Source organism: Athene noctua, chromosome 3 (genome assembly GCF_965140245.1).
Source record: "Athene noctua chromosome 3, bAthNoc1.hap1.1, whole genome shotgun sequence".
Classification (NCBI taxonomy): Eukaryota; Metazoa; Chordata; class Aves; order Strigiformes; family Strigidae; genus Athene; species Athene noctua.
Genome location: NC_134039.1, coordinates 21,759,844 through 21,773,398, shown reverse-complemented (window position 1 = coordinate 21,773,398; position 13,555 = coordinate 21,759,844). Strand labels below are relative to the sequence as shown.

The window sequence follows — 13,555 nt, the reverse complement described above, 5'->3', positions numbered from 1 at the left end:
TTATTTGCTCTGGCTGACTTTTTTCTTCACTCCTATCTTCCCTAGAACAAAAATCAAGGTGTCCCTCAATAAAAGCACAGGGCAAAATACAGGAAACGGGAAGTCTCTCTACCAGAAGTATTTATGGCTGCTATAAGAACTTTGTAAAGAATACATTTCCAGTGCTGAATATCTCAAGGAATAAAAAGTACTTCAATTCATAATGGAGGACAAAATTTCCTCATTGTCTAGTAAATATCTCACAGTATTATTTAATAAGGAGCTTTGCAATAATACTTCCAAAAGAAGTGTTATTTGCTCAGAAAATTGTTTCTTGAGAGAAGACATACTTTGACTAGGTTCCAAAACAGTGGTCAGGGAAAAAAAAAGATATAAATCCCAGAAGTAATCTGCTTGATTGTATCTGTGTACGGATAGATTCAGTAACATACACATGAATGAGGAAAACTACAGAAACAGGTTTGTTCTGCAGACACTTCAGTATCTGATTGATAAACCATGGTCAGTATATCCAAGGTCATGCATTATTCTTGTGTTCACAAACAAGTTTAATTTACCTGATAATAACTCTATGTTACATACAATAGTCCAGATACTCAAAAGCAAAATGCATTTCCTTTAGAAAACACTTAATGGCAGAAACAAATAAAACACTTAGAAAATTACTGGGAAGTCACCCTCAGTCAACAGAGACACTGGCAATAGTTAAAAAAAAAAAGAAAAAAAAAAAGAATCAGGACTCAGCTAATGTTAGTGTCCAAGAAGAAAAGCACTTCACACACATCTGCCCCCATGCACAATGCTACATTGCTGTGGATGAAGGCCAGTTCCTCAGTTAATCTGACTACTAAAAGCGGGGGAAGAAGAGCCTGATAGTAATCAGTAGTTCTATTTCCCAGCATTAAATGATTTCTTACAAACAACACACCATTGCAAATCAAACTGCAGAGTTCTAATAGCCAGAAACCTGAGCTTTTTAAACAAACAAACAAAACAAAAAGGCTCCCCACAGTTTTCTGAAAGGCTGATTCTGGTTTCTTAACGTGTAAGTATCACCAAACATAAAAAGCAAATAATCTGATATTGTCCAATTCACTTGCAGATCTTCCTGCAATTATCCAAGTGGTTACATACATACAAAAACAGCTGCACTTATTACTACACTCCACCACCGCCCAGTGGCATATGTAGCCTGTGTGCAATTCCAGCAGTCAGTTTGGCTCTGGGTCTCCAGAGTGTCTGTTATAAATCCTCCTCCTCCAGCACCTCCTGCTGCTACTTCTCCAGAGTGGAACAAGCAGCAGTAGCAAAGAAGACTGATTCCACCCTCCTCCCTCCAAGTTATTCCTAATGTTTCAGTCCCTTTTCCTCCTACCTATTCCACCTCTCAGTCACTTAGAAACCACCCACACTCAGCTTAGATGGAAATGAAGAGAGGAAAAGGGTTTCTAGGTGACTAGCGAAATCAGCCTCTACATTTCTAGTATACCTATCGTGGTTATATCTAAGTACTGCTGGAAACAGAAATAAGATGAGTGATTTAATGCTAAACTGAGGAAAGATGCTATGCGGGTGAATAACGGGGGTAGCCTGTAAAGAGCAGGGGAGAAGTAAGGCGGTCTCTCATGGTAACTATACAATATTATAGGGGTGATATAAGGCAACAGGGGAAAAAAAAAAAAAAAAAAAAAAGCAGAGGAAGAAATTACACGGAGACGGAGGGAAAGCACAGGTGGGAGGGAAAACGCTTTACGAAAAAGATGAGGGGCACACTGATGGCAAGCTGGACAGGCGAGGCTGCACTACAGTGTCATTCCTGCTCAACCCGGGGGCAAACAACTGCGAGAAGTGAGGGGAGCGGGGAGAGCACGGGATGAGGAGTTGGCTCGGGTAGCTGCGGCGGCACGGAGACGGCTTCCAGGATCGGGCGGCTTGGGGGCAGCGGGGCGAAGCCAGCGGCGCTGCCCGCGCCGGCGCAGGGGGAAAGGGCCGCGGCGCTGAGCCCGCCCGGGGGTTGGGGCGGGCGGGGGGCGGCCGCGGGACCGCGGGGCTCGGCGAGACCCCGGCGCGGGGAGGGGAGGGGACGGGAGGGGAGGGGAAGAGGGTGGCGCTCGTCGCGCGGCCGGGCGAGGGCGGCCGTGCCGGGGAAGGGCCGTGGGGCCCCGGTCGCCCCCGGGCAGGGCTCCTACCTGCGCTGCGGCGGTGCCCGGTGATCACGGCCTCCCCGGTGAGCGGGTGCAGCCAGGTCGTGCTCTTCGCCTCCTCGCTGCGGGGACGGACACACGGACCGAGTCAGGCAGGCGCAGCCCCGCCGCCGCCCGCCCGCCCGCCCGCCCCTCCTGGCCCCCCGCCTGCCCAGCCCAGCCCAGCCCCGCTCCCCTCCTCGTCGGCCCCCAGCTCACTTGATGAAGAAGACGCGGCCGCCCTGGCTGATGCCGTAACTCCAGCTGCCGGGCAGCGCCCGCAGCCGCTCCGCGCTCAGCTCCGCCGGGGCCGCCATGGCCGAGCCGCCGCCGCCAGCGCAGCCGGGGAGAGCCGCGGGGAGGGGGGGGCGGCGCGGGCACGAGCGAGCGACCGAGCGAGCGCGTCCCCGCCGCCGCCAACACCTTGGGGAGGGGGAGGGAGGGGGGAGGGCACAGCGCGAGGGGGAGGGGTCGCGGCGCCCCGCCCCGCCCCGCGCGGGCACGCCCCTCCCTCCGCGGGGGCGCGCGCTGCCCGCCCGCGCCTCGGCCGTTGGGGCGGGGCGGGGGGCGGCGCTGCCGGGGCTGGCGGGGCCCCGCGGGGCGCTGCCGCCCCCCGCCCAGAGGCGGCCGCTGGCGAGCTCGGCACGGCGGGGGGGCGGCTCCGGAGGGCGGCGAGGGCTGCCCGCGGGGCGGCGGGGCGGCAGCCGGGGCGCGGAGGCCCCGTAAGGGCCCGAGGCCGTCCCGTGCCGCCGCTGCAGAGCGGAGCCAAAGGCAGCGCCTTGCCGCTGGCCGGGGGGTGGTTCCCCCCGCGGGCGGGGGCCCGGCCCGCCCGGGGTTACTGACGGGCACCGCGCGTCCCAGCGGTTGAAACGACACATGGGAGGGAGACATCACCCCTGGTATCTCGGGTCTTTAAAGACACGTATTCCTACAGGAAATTAAAACTTTTCTCGAATTTCCTCCAGGGGTGTGTACACTCTTCTCATACCCATTCTCATACTTTAAGCTTTTTAAAAAATTCTTATACAAAGGTATAGCCTTCAGAAGCAAGAGTAAAGAGATGCCGGGGTTTTTCTTGATGTAAACACCACTGTCTGCGCTGGGTGCCTGTCCTCAGAAAGACCTAGGATATGCCATGCATACGTGCTTTCGGTGTCGTGGCAGGCGGTTGGTAATTCAGGTAAAATCCATGTCTGCAAACATGGAAGTCGGTGTCTTATACTTTCATTCACGTGAATAATTTGATGGCGTGTGCATTTTTACATACCTCTGATTTAAGTTATACATGACAAATGTAAGCTACTAAGACTGTTGTGGCCGTGATATTTCTAAAACAATCTTGCCTTACAAAACCACTTTCTGAACGGGGAGTAAAGATGGGAAGCCTGATAGTGTTCCTGTATCCACTAAAACATTTGAAATTCACAGTTGACAGTATTCTGCATAGCAGCTTTGTCCCCTCTCCCATTCAGAACACCTTGGGAAAAATAAAATTTGACAGAACAAGTTGCTTCGTGGTTTGGTCCCTGCCACGCCATGTGGTCAAAGCCCTAAAGCCCAGCTGCCCCACACGAAATATTCCAGACCTGATGAGCAGTGAACATGTGAGCAGATCTTAAGTTATCTTTAAGTAACTGGATATCTGAAGAATTCCTCCCTGTCCAACAATACCCTTCATTCCCACTCTTCACTGACAGCATACCAGATTTATACACTACCAGAAAAACGACTCACTGGAGAAAACACAAGTTATTCTGTAAACAGTTTCCTTCTCTCTTAAGACCAAGAGCCCTTGGATGATGAGTAAAAGTGAATAATGACTCTTCCTCTGACGGGCTGTGGAAAGCTGCCTGGCAACAGCATGGGGAAAATCACATGCATTTTGGGCTCCTGAGGTGGTCATGGTCATATCCTGCTACCATCTCATGCAGCCTAACTAAAGCAAAGAGCAAGCGCTCTTGATCTCCAGAACACTGGATACCTTCCACCATGTAGAATCAATTTTCTTCTCCAGCAGAGGAGAACATGCAGCACAGCTGGACTTATATTGGCCCATATCAATAAATTAGGTATTTAGATAGGATTTAGGTGCATAAATCCTGCCTAATCCCAGCATGGGCTTTGGCAAGCGCCCTCCTTAGGCAACTAAATTTTGCCAGTACCTTGTCTTTCAGCCTTCTTTCTGCTTTGTATATGTTTAGAATTGCTGCCATCTTGGTAAAACCAAGAGCATGGTACCTAAAATATGCCAGAGTCTGGCTGAATTCTCAGTCAAGCTATTCCTCCAAGTGCTGCAGAGGCCTGATAAATTGGCTGCATTCAGGCCACACCTAAGAAGGACTTACAAGATCAGTTTCTGTATAACTCCTAGTAAACAGGTTTGTGGCAGAGTCGCCACCACAAACACTACAGAAAACATCTTCAGCCTGAAGGATGAAGGGCAGATAAAACCATGTCTCTCTCTTCCCAGGAAAATGCTTTTGCTTCAAGCTATAGGCTCTTCTGAAGCTGAGAGTATTCTGTGAGTATTCTGAAGGTGCTTCTCCACCCCCTTTGAAGCCACATTAGTTTTCAAATATAATTATTGGGCTAGAGGGTGGTGACATGACTTGCTGGTCTCATGAATAGGAAGCTTATCCAGGGAATGATGGAAGATCTTGGTTCTACTCCATTGTTCAGCAACTCTTAGGTATTTTATGTTAAAGTCATCAAATAAAATTCAGTATTAGTTCTGGAACACGTGGAAGGCACATTACAATTGTATTTGCAGATACTCATCCACCATGAACTCATGCTGGTTTCTGGGAGCCCAGAGTTTTACCATTTTGTGGAACAGAGCCCATGAACTCCAGAATATGAGGGAAACCACACCTGCATCATTTGTGCAGGCTGGTGCTGGCAGTTTTTTCTTCTGAAGACTGCTGTTGATTCCATCGTTAAATTTTTTTCTTCAAAGTTAGTCTAAAAGTTTTCACAATGTTCAGTAAGAGTATGTCTTTTCTACAGTCAGATAAGTGCTTGAATGCTCTTAAAAGAGGGACTCGAGAACAATATTTTTTAAAAGCCACATCACTAAGGGGAGTAAAAATGTCTTTTTAAAGCAATTTATATCATCGTTAACAACTCCATGCATAATTTAAGATACTGCATATTGCAGCCTTCACATCATTCTTGTTTACTATGAAAATGAGCTAATGATTCCAAATGTGAAACTGGTCAATCTGATGTGTAAGACTAATAGAAATCCATCAGAATGCTCCCATCTGGCCAACATTTTTCCCAGAGGGGTTGAAGATGAACTGTTGAAGTGGTAACCACCACTGACACAACTGTTCTCTGCTTTCTGCATGTATGGCCTGGTCTATCTGCTGCTTCTGTCATCAATAGAAGGTGGAGCAAATTGTTAACCTGTGTGAGGCAGAGCTCTCCCTCCAGTGTATTGGCCACCCATCACTGGGAGCTAGAGATAAAATAAAAACACATCTCCACCAAGCTTTTTCCCGTGGTTCTCCATTCTGACCTCACCTTTTTTCCTTCTCTTTCTCCTCCCCATGACAGTAGCTTTCCTAGCAACTCCCTCAGGGTCAGGGAGTACTAATGGAGCAGTAAGTTCATTGATGTTTAAAGAAAAAATCGTTTTGGCTCAATAATGCATTCATAATCAAAATATTTAAAATTCCTGAGGCAAAAGAACCCTGCCCACAAAACAATGATCCCTTTAAATGGGATTAATTAAAAACCAGCATTGGGAGAACATTCATTGAATAAGACTGAGAAATCCACCCACTCCTCTCCCAACAGGTATGAGGTGACAATGAACATATGATGAGCCAAGAAAAAGAACTACTACATCTAAGCATAGCATCTGACAAAGCCAGTAGCCTCTGAAGCAGGGAGAGGGCTGCAGTCCTGATGCTCCACCTAAAACCTCATCACAGGATTGTATTCGTCAGGACTGATTCTCTGTATTCTGTCAATATGAATCAGATTGGATTAAGTTATTTCATGGAGTCTGTGGCTTTACATTTTTTTATGCTGTTTACCAAGACAATATAGTGCTTAACATCGCAAGGAAAGACTCTTGCTCTCGGTGCAGTTTTATGTTACATATTCTCATGAGGGAGCTGCTTCTGAAGGGAGGGCTCCTTTTTGCACCATCCCTAAACATGAGTTTTTCTTGCTTCTGTACCGGTATCGCATTGAATTAGATCAGTTTGCTGATCTTGTAGAAAATAAATCATAAATCCTCTCAAATAATTTGTTTACCATCAGATCAGTAAGCTGATCCAACTCATCCTGAGATCACTTGACAACTAGATCCAACACAGGGGCTGGGAAGAGGAGCAGCACTCCTTTTAGGCTATGTTCCTTAGTGAAGGACAGGGTGTGGGGAAATCAACAAATACACTGATTAATGTTCTCTGAAGTCAGGGTATCTCTGTGTAAATGAAAGAAACAATTAGCCTAGGTCAGAGGAAGTAAGAAAGAGGAAAAATGCTGTCTAACAGAGTCTCTGCAGACAGCTATGTTGGTAGAACAGAGCCTCTCATTTTCTCTAAATAGCCTGATAACAGTTCAGGGCTCCTGTCTGGTACCTCTGAAGGCCACAAGGTTTTCTACGGGTCATTGGTACAAGTGGCCCAGTAGTCCTCTTCTGGGTTAGTGTAAAGCATCAATCTGACTTGAACAAGCATTCAGACATTAGCCTCCTTCTCAGCAGTACAAGATACTCTAGCAGACTGTTTTTACAGGCTGTGAGATACAGAACTAAACCTGCACTTAGGCAGTAGAAACAAAGTTTACTTTGTTACTTTACAGTGTAATAAGTTTTGCAATCTGTGCGTGACAGAAAAAGCAGGTTTGGTCATTTCAAAACCTTTTTATTTTTTTGTTAGCTGCAATTAATGATTTCCAGGTATAGTGTTGTGTGAAAATTTTGTTACCTTTTGGACAATGAATTCTTATGTGAGGCCGATTTCTTTTAAAGATCCCATCAGACTAATACAAAACAAACTCCAAAGCCAGACCATAAGATTTGTTTTTCCTTGTCAGGCAACATCAGAAAAGCAAAAGAGCTTATTACTGTCCACAACAGCATCATCTTGTCAGAATCATCTTGACCATTTGGTGCAATTTTGCACAGACAACACTCTTTTTGTAACAACTTTCTTTTCAGAGACTTATTCACCTTCCTGTCCATGTTGTGCATACCATGATAAGGTTCTTGCCCAGTCTTCCAGCCTGTAATGATGGATGCCATAATCAGGACCTTCAGGTTTCTTTTACTGATGGTGTACTATTCAATATCTCAGAAAAGACTGAGGCCTCAATATCAAGAGCTGCTTGGCTGGAACCTTCTTTTCTTCCTTTTCACACCATTTCACAGCCTTCTTGTTTAGGAAGCCCTCAAGCCTACCATAACAATGGTTGACTGTGACTTTCACACAACAGTCAAATTACATTATTTATTTATGTTTATTACCACAACTAATTTAAAATAGTATAAGGAAGGAAAGAATTTGTGAGGGAAATACAGTGATCTCAGCATCCCACTTGTCCTCTCACTAGCAGTTGTAAGCCACAGCTGGCTGAAGCCAGGAAATTTCATCTTTCAAATAACCCTCTCATTTGAGTCATCCAGAAGAAAATCATATACAGTAAACCATAAATAAATTCTCTGTCTCTCAGCTGGCTCCTCTGTTTCACAGATCTCTTCAGTATCTGGTAGACTTCAGCATCTGCTTTTCTCCACACACTTCTCTTCATTGCTGCTGTCCAACTCCTCAAAAACCTGCTCTGTTTCAAACTCTAGGAGATGCAGAAGATTTCTCTGTTCCAGAAGAAGTAAAAGATGACCTGTGTTTCTCATAAGAATTGGTTTTGTTCAGTAATTGCTTGAACAAATAAGGAGGAACTTCATGTGGAATATCTGGAAAAGCTTCACCTGTGGTTTGCGTTATGTAAGATTATGTAAGAGCCCTGTGGCTGCAAGGACTTTCATTTATGTGATGTTTTCTCATATCTTTTCTCATGTGCATTTCCCCCTCCTTGTTTTTTGGGAGGTTTTTGGTTTGTGGTTTTGTTTTTTTGGGCGTTTTTTATGTTTGTTTGGTTGGGTTTTTTTCCTTACTGGGGCTGGTAAGAATTCACAGTATCTTTGTATTTAACACTACCAACTGTATAATGAATTTTAAGCTATCCCCACAAAACTTTAGTCTGTTTTCAGGGTAAGGCTAAATAATAGTGTGTTTCACCCTTGAGATTTTTGTTATAATCATGATGACATTTTCCATGAAACCATTATGTTGTGGATACCTTGTCTGTGAAGTGCTTCAAGTGATACTATTTTTGCAAGATATTTAACGTCATAACCAAATCATGGTCCATTTTCTTGTAATTAACACAATTGGTGTAATATGTATGTCAGTCTTTATGGATTAGATATAGGATCACCAGTGTAGCAGTGATATTCTTTAATAGTGTTATAGCAGAATAACAAGGAAAGTAATCTACTTTTAGTCTGTAATTTTCCCAGCACCATAGGCAAATCCAGGCCACCTCTTAACTCATTAATCTAAATTTTCCTTGAGTATATTTAGATACGAGCTAGTATCTGTTCCAACACTTGTTATATGTTAACAGCACTCACCTTTTATCATCTTAGGACTTTCTTTGTGGTCTGGATGTTTTACTAGAAATTATATTCTTATTTTGCTATATTTTTGTGTACTTCATCTTTCCTATGCACATCTTTTTCATTTTATCTTCATGAACTCCTGTTCCTCTGTAGTTCAGCTCTCCCAATGGGAGGTAAGACAGAGTTTTGTTCTCTCACATTTGTTTCCTTCACATCTGATTTACATTTACTCACAGTAATAATATTTTGTTCATCGCATGACATGAGTTTTACCTACTTATGCTGGATAGGTATATAACTGGAAAAAAAAATGTTATTGAAACTTTGCGTGAGAGCTGAGCACGCACACGACCAATGTGATCAAGCAGTGCCCGTTTATTACAACTAAAAAAGCCCTTTTATAATGTTCTCCCGCACACGTGAGTAACATGCAGTACAAGTCCTCAAGATTGGACAGTTAACTTAGCCCGCGCTTTAAACCTTCTTATGATTGGATAAAAAGTGCCACATCAGCCTTGCCAGGCTTCCTGCCTCGTGTAACTTCCTCTTCCGTCCCAACCCCTTCTGGGGGTTGTTTGTCTCGTGGAGTTTCTCCCCCCTCATTCAGGGTCACATCCTTATCGCATTCTTGCTCAGGCTGAGGCTCTTATCAGTCTTGTTCTCCCGCAGGATTGCTCACATGTCCATTCTCTCAGAAAGTCCTCTTGAATCCCAACAAAACTTTACTTGCAAAATTGTAACCAACTCATATTCATTGTATTTCAGGTACTGGGACTGGGTTTTTCTAACAAAATGAAGGCGTCTCCCAAGGTCTCTTTTACAGTGACTGTGGGCTAGTCAATACAGTCAATATGATGCAGTTGTTCTTAATCTGATGTAGGTACCTATATCTGCTCAGTTGAATTACACCTTGAACTGTTCTAACTACATTGACTAGCACTCTGTTAACAGCAATGGGATTCTTCCCCAGGCAGAAGTAGAGATCTATATCATAAATTGCTGTCTGTAGTCAGAGGAGACAAATCCGATCTGAAACATGGCTTCATCATTTGAACAGTGTCCACAAAGAACCCCCCATACAGAATATTTCTTTTAAAGACACTCATAGTCACTGTTGGGAAGCTTTTGCAGAATGTTTTTGCTTCTTATGAATATAGCTGTCCATTTTCTTCCTATCAGTCTCTTCCATTATTTCTTGAAATTTGCTCTAGTTGACTGCATATTTAGACTTCACCTCTGAATCTTCAGATCAGTTCTGCTGCTTCATTTTGTGATGTGCTTCTGTAGCATCAGCTGGCTTCTTTTTCAAAACTTGTAATCAGATCTAGCTCTGTTCCGCAGTCAAGTTAATTCTCACAGTCTTTATTAAGCTAAAACTGTGTTCTTCTAGAAGCCTTTTTCTGAATTTGGGTCTCTTGATCCCTGTAGTATTCTGATCTCAGATCTGATTTTGAAAATTACACAATTGACAGTACTTTCAAATATTATAAGTATCTTGAAAGATTTCCTTTTTGGTTTTAGTTACACAACTGCTGTGTCTTAAATATTGCAAGCTTTCCAAGAGCACAAAATTTTCTCAAATCTCTGTAGCACAGGTTTTCTCATTTGCAATCTGGTGCTTCTGGTCTTGCAGTACTCAGAAAGAGAGTTACCTTAATTCATCTTCCTTTTCATCAGCCCTATCTCCTTTTTAAAGAAAAACTGTGTTATTTGTTGAATCTCCTCCAATCATACCCTCCATTTCTGAACAATTTAATCTGCTTTGAAATTTTTTAGTTTCTGCTTCATGGTGTCTCCACTTACTATTTCTTTTAGTCAGTTATTTCTCTGTGCCATCTTTTGTTTTTACCTCTGCTAGTGCCCACATGAAAGGCTTTTAAGTTGCATTAAAGAAAATTCAAGAATAGTGATAAAAAAGGAGCATTTAATGAAAAAAAAAGAAAAAAAGTAACATGCATATATGTAAAAGTGATAAAGATACGAGTGAGGAACAAAGTTGTAAAGGAGAAACTAAAAATGTTCCACTAAGCCAGTAGCTGGCACCAAGTATTACTGACAACAGTTGCTGTATTGGAGAGCGTTCCATTCTCTAAGACTCGGTCACTCGGTTACAACCAGAAACCCACTGTCAATTGTCTCACTAATTCTTGCATAATCTCAGTTGCTAGTCTGTATATTAAGTTTCATGCTTGTATTGTTCTGTCATGCTCTGGATATTATCATATTCTATTGTAATTCAACATTTTTTTGATATGTGGAGCTTTCTTTTCCAGGGGAGGCAGGGGCCCTGTGTGGCAGAATTGTATTCACAGAAAGCAGGCTTATCTTTCATTAAACATTTAGTAGTTCATGGATCACACACAGTCTGTAGCTCCCTGGTTAAATAGTGCTGTTAATACATCTCTTTTTCTCCAGTTATTTCCATTTGTCCCAGCTTGATTTGTAGTCATTTCCCTTAATGCTTATACTTCTAGTTTTCTGAAATTAAGTTTTCTTTAGTGATCAATATTAATCTCATTTTTTTCCTACAGATTTCTGCATATTTAAAATATCTTAAGTATTTATTCACTTAGAATTAGCATCCCTGCTGTCTCTGTAGCTTGCCCCCTCCTCCCCTTTCATTATTTGGCATTAAATACCCAAAAGAATACTTAAAAACTATTGTTGTCTCATGCATCATCTTCCCTAAACTTTTTACTTCAGTTACCTCACCAGCCTCATGCCACTTTCCTTACCACCAGAAGAATCTTATAGAAAAAATAGTTTTCTTTCCCTCTATTTTGTTTCTGCCTTCCTGCTCTGCAGCTCCCACTAGCTTTTATTTTCACTTTTTCCTTCCCTGTTCTCAACTTCCTTTTTCTACCTCCGAAGACTGATGCTCATTCTGCATTGAACCCTATTTCCTCATCATCATCTTTGCCTCTCCCAGGATTCTCCTTTAACTCAACTGCTCTCTCCTTCCATTTACTTCTACTCCTTCTAAAGGGGACCAGCATAGCACAGAAACATGTAAAAGCTGTGACAGAGTGACCTCTCCTCTGCTCTTTGTTTTTTTCCAAAGGCTGCATCTTCTCTTCAACACCGGCTGTGCACCTGTCCTCTCCTGTGATAAATTCTGCAAAACTCTGCACCTCCATCTGGTCCACAGAGAAGTCAGATTGGTGCTGTGAATAACTAGGCTTCCCTCCCTCCAGTCTGTTCAGGCTATCACTTCTTTTTTCTACCTGCCCCCTCATTTTCTATGTTTAATGTCCATGTGACACTATTCTTCTCTCTCTCCTGTACTAAGCCTGCCCTTACAACTGCTTCTAGCTTTCCATTTTGCTCTTTCTGTAGCCAATGATTTCTTTTTCTACACTGGGATCTATGCTCCTCTGTAAGTCTAGATCAGCTGCTTTATTTCTCCACATAAGCACTATGTTTGTTTTGCTTTCCTCATGCCACTTCAGCATGCTCTTGTTCCTTCCATCAACCAACCTACTGAGAACATTAAACTTTACTGTAACTTTTTAATATTTCAGGTTTTAGCGGGCAAGAAGGCATATGAAAGACTTGCAAATTGAAGAGATGAACTTCTCGATGCTTTGTCACTATGCATTATTATTCCTAAAAAATCGTGAGAAAAAAAAAATCTTAGAAAATGACAGAAAAAGAAAATCAGGATTCTTGAGTAAGGGTAGGGGGAAGGGCATTTAAATAGATCCTGTAACAAAGACAACTGCAGAGGGGATTGCAAAAGCACAGAAAAATGAAGCAACCCTGCTCAACAGAAAACAGGAGTAAGCAGCAATATGCCGGAGGCCCTGAAGACTGTTGGTGTTTCACAGCAAGCTGCAACACCAGAGGTCCTTGCCACATGGCCACCATGCTAGAGAAGTTATGTAAACCCAAGTGGGTGTATTAAACTGCATTCAAAGAAGCCACAAGAGTATCAGACAAATGTCCTCATATTTGTGGTAGGAGATGGGACAATGCAGTTGTTATCATCTATGTGTTCCTTTACTAATGTCGACAGGAAAGGAGAAAGTTTGCAGAGAAAAGGACATGCTTGATTCATGCTTGATGATAGACAGATTTTGTTTCTACCACCCCTTATAAAGATTGCCTGTTGTAACAAAAAACAAGCAGAGAAAGAATAAGTTGGGTTTTTTTAACGAGTTGTTCAGTGCTGTTTACATGATTGTGAAAAAAACATGTTTTACCAGTTCAGCTATCCCAGGGAACAGTTTCTGAAATTTTGTTGACCACTAGTGGAAAGATCATGTAAACCAGCAGCACTGTTTATGGCACCAGCAGAATATACGTAATTTCCTGTAACACTATGATGTCAAACAAAAGTTCTATGAGAGAAATGAGAAAGCTAGATTTTCAGTGTAATAATTTTAGTACCATAGAAATGCTCGCACCAGAACACTTTTGTAAAAGAGAAGCATAACAATGAACTGTGGAAGAAGACATGGTTGTAGGCTGCAGGTAACAAGAAGGAAGAAAGGTAACAGTATATAACTACATCTCAGCAGCATGCATATAGCTAAAAATACTGGAAACCACTCAAAGAGGACTGAAATCAGAAGATGCTTGCACATTCCCATGGGAGATAACATAATGGGATAGATGACACCATATTAGATAAATTTAAATGGATGAGAATTCACATTGATTCTGAAATGGTTGTGCAAGGGACAATTGTGCCAAAAGAGTACAAGTGTTTCAGCCATATATCTGAAAAGACTAT

General features: G+C 43.1%; 1 protein-coding gene across 21 annotated transcripts in view; it reads right to left on the bottom strand.

Moving 5' to 3' along the window:
* PLEKHA5 (pleckstrin homology domain containing A5) overlaps nucleotides 1–13,555 on the bottom strand; it is a 191,779-nt gene that overhangs the window by 169,453 nt on the left and 8,771 nt on the right. For 5 of the 21 annotated variants that reach the window (XR_012633389.1, XR_012633388.1, XR_012633390.1 and 2 more), the window contains exons 1-2: nucleotides 2,403–2,581; nucleotides 2,190–2,266 (exon numbers count right to left, since the gene is read on the bottom strand). The exons of 1 other annotated variant lie outside the window; for it this stretch is intronic. Coding sequence is in view for 16 of the 20 variants with exons in the window: in XM_074902236.1 (XP_074758337.1) it covers nucleotides 2,190–2,266; nucleotides 2,403–2,500 (175 nt within the window). In the remaining 4 variants the exon portion in view is untranslated. Of the gene's footprint in view, nucleotides 1–2,189; nucleotides 2,267–2,402; nucleotides 2,582–13,555 lie in introns of those variants that run through there. 15 more of the 21 variants (XM_074902217.1, XM_074902220.1, XM_074902224.1 and 12 more) reach the window with 5 other exon arrangements.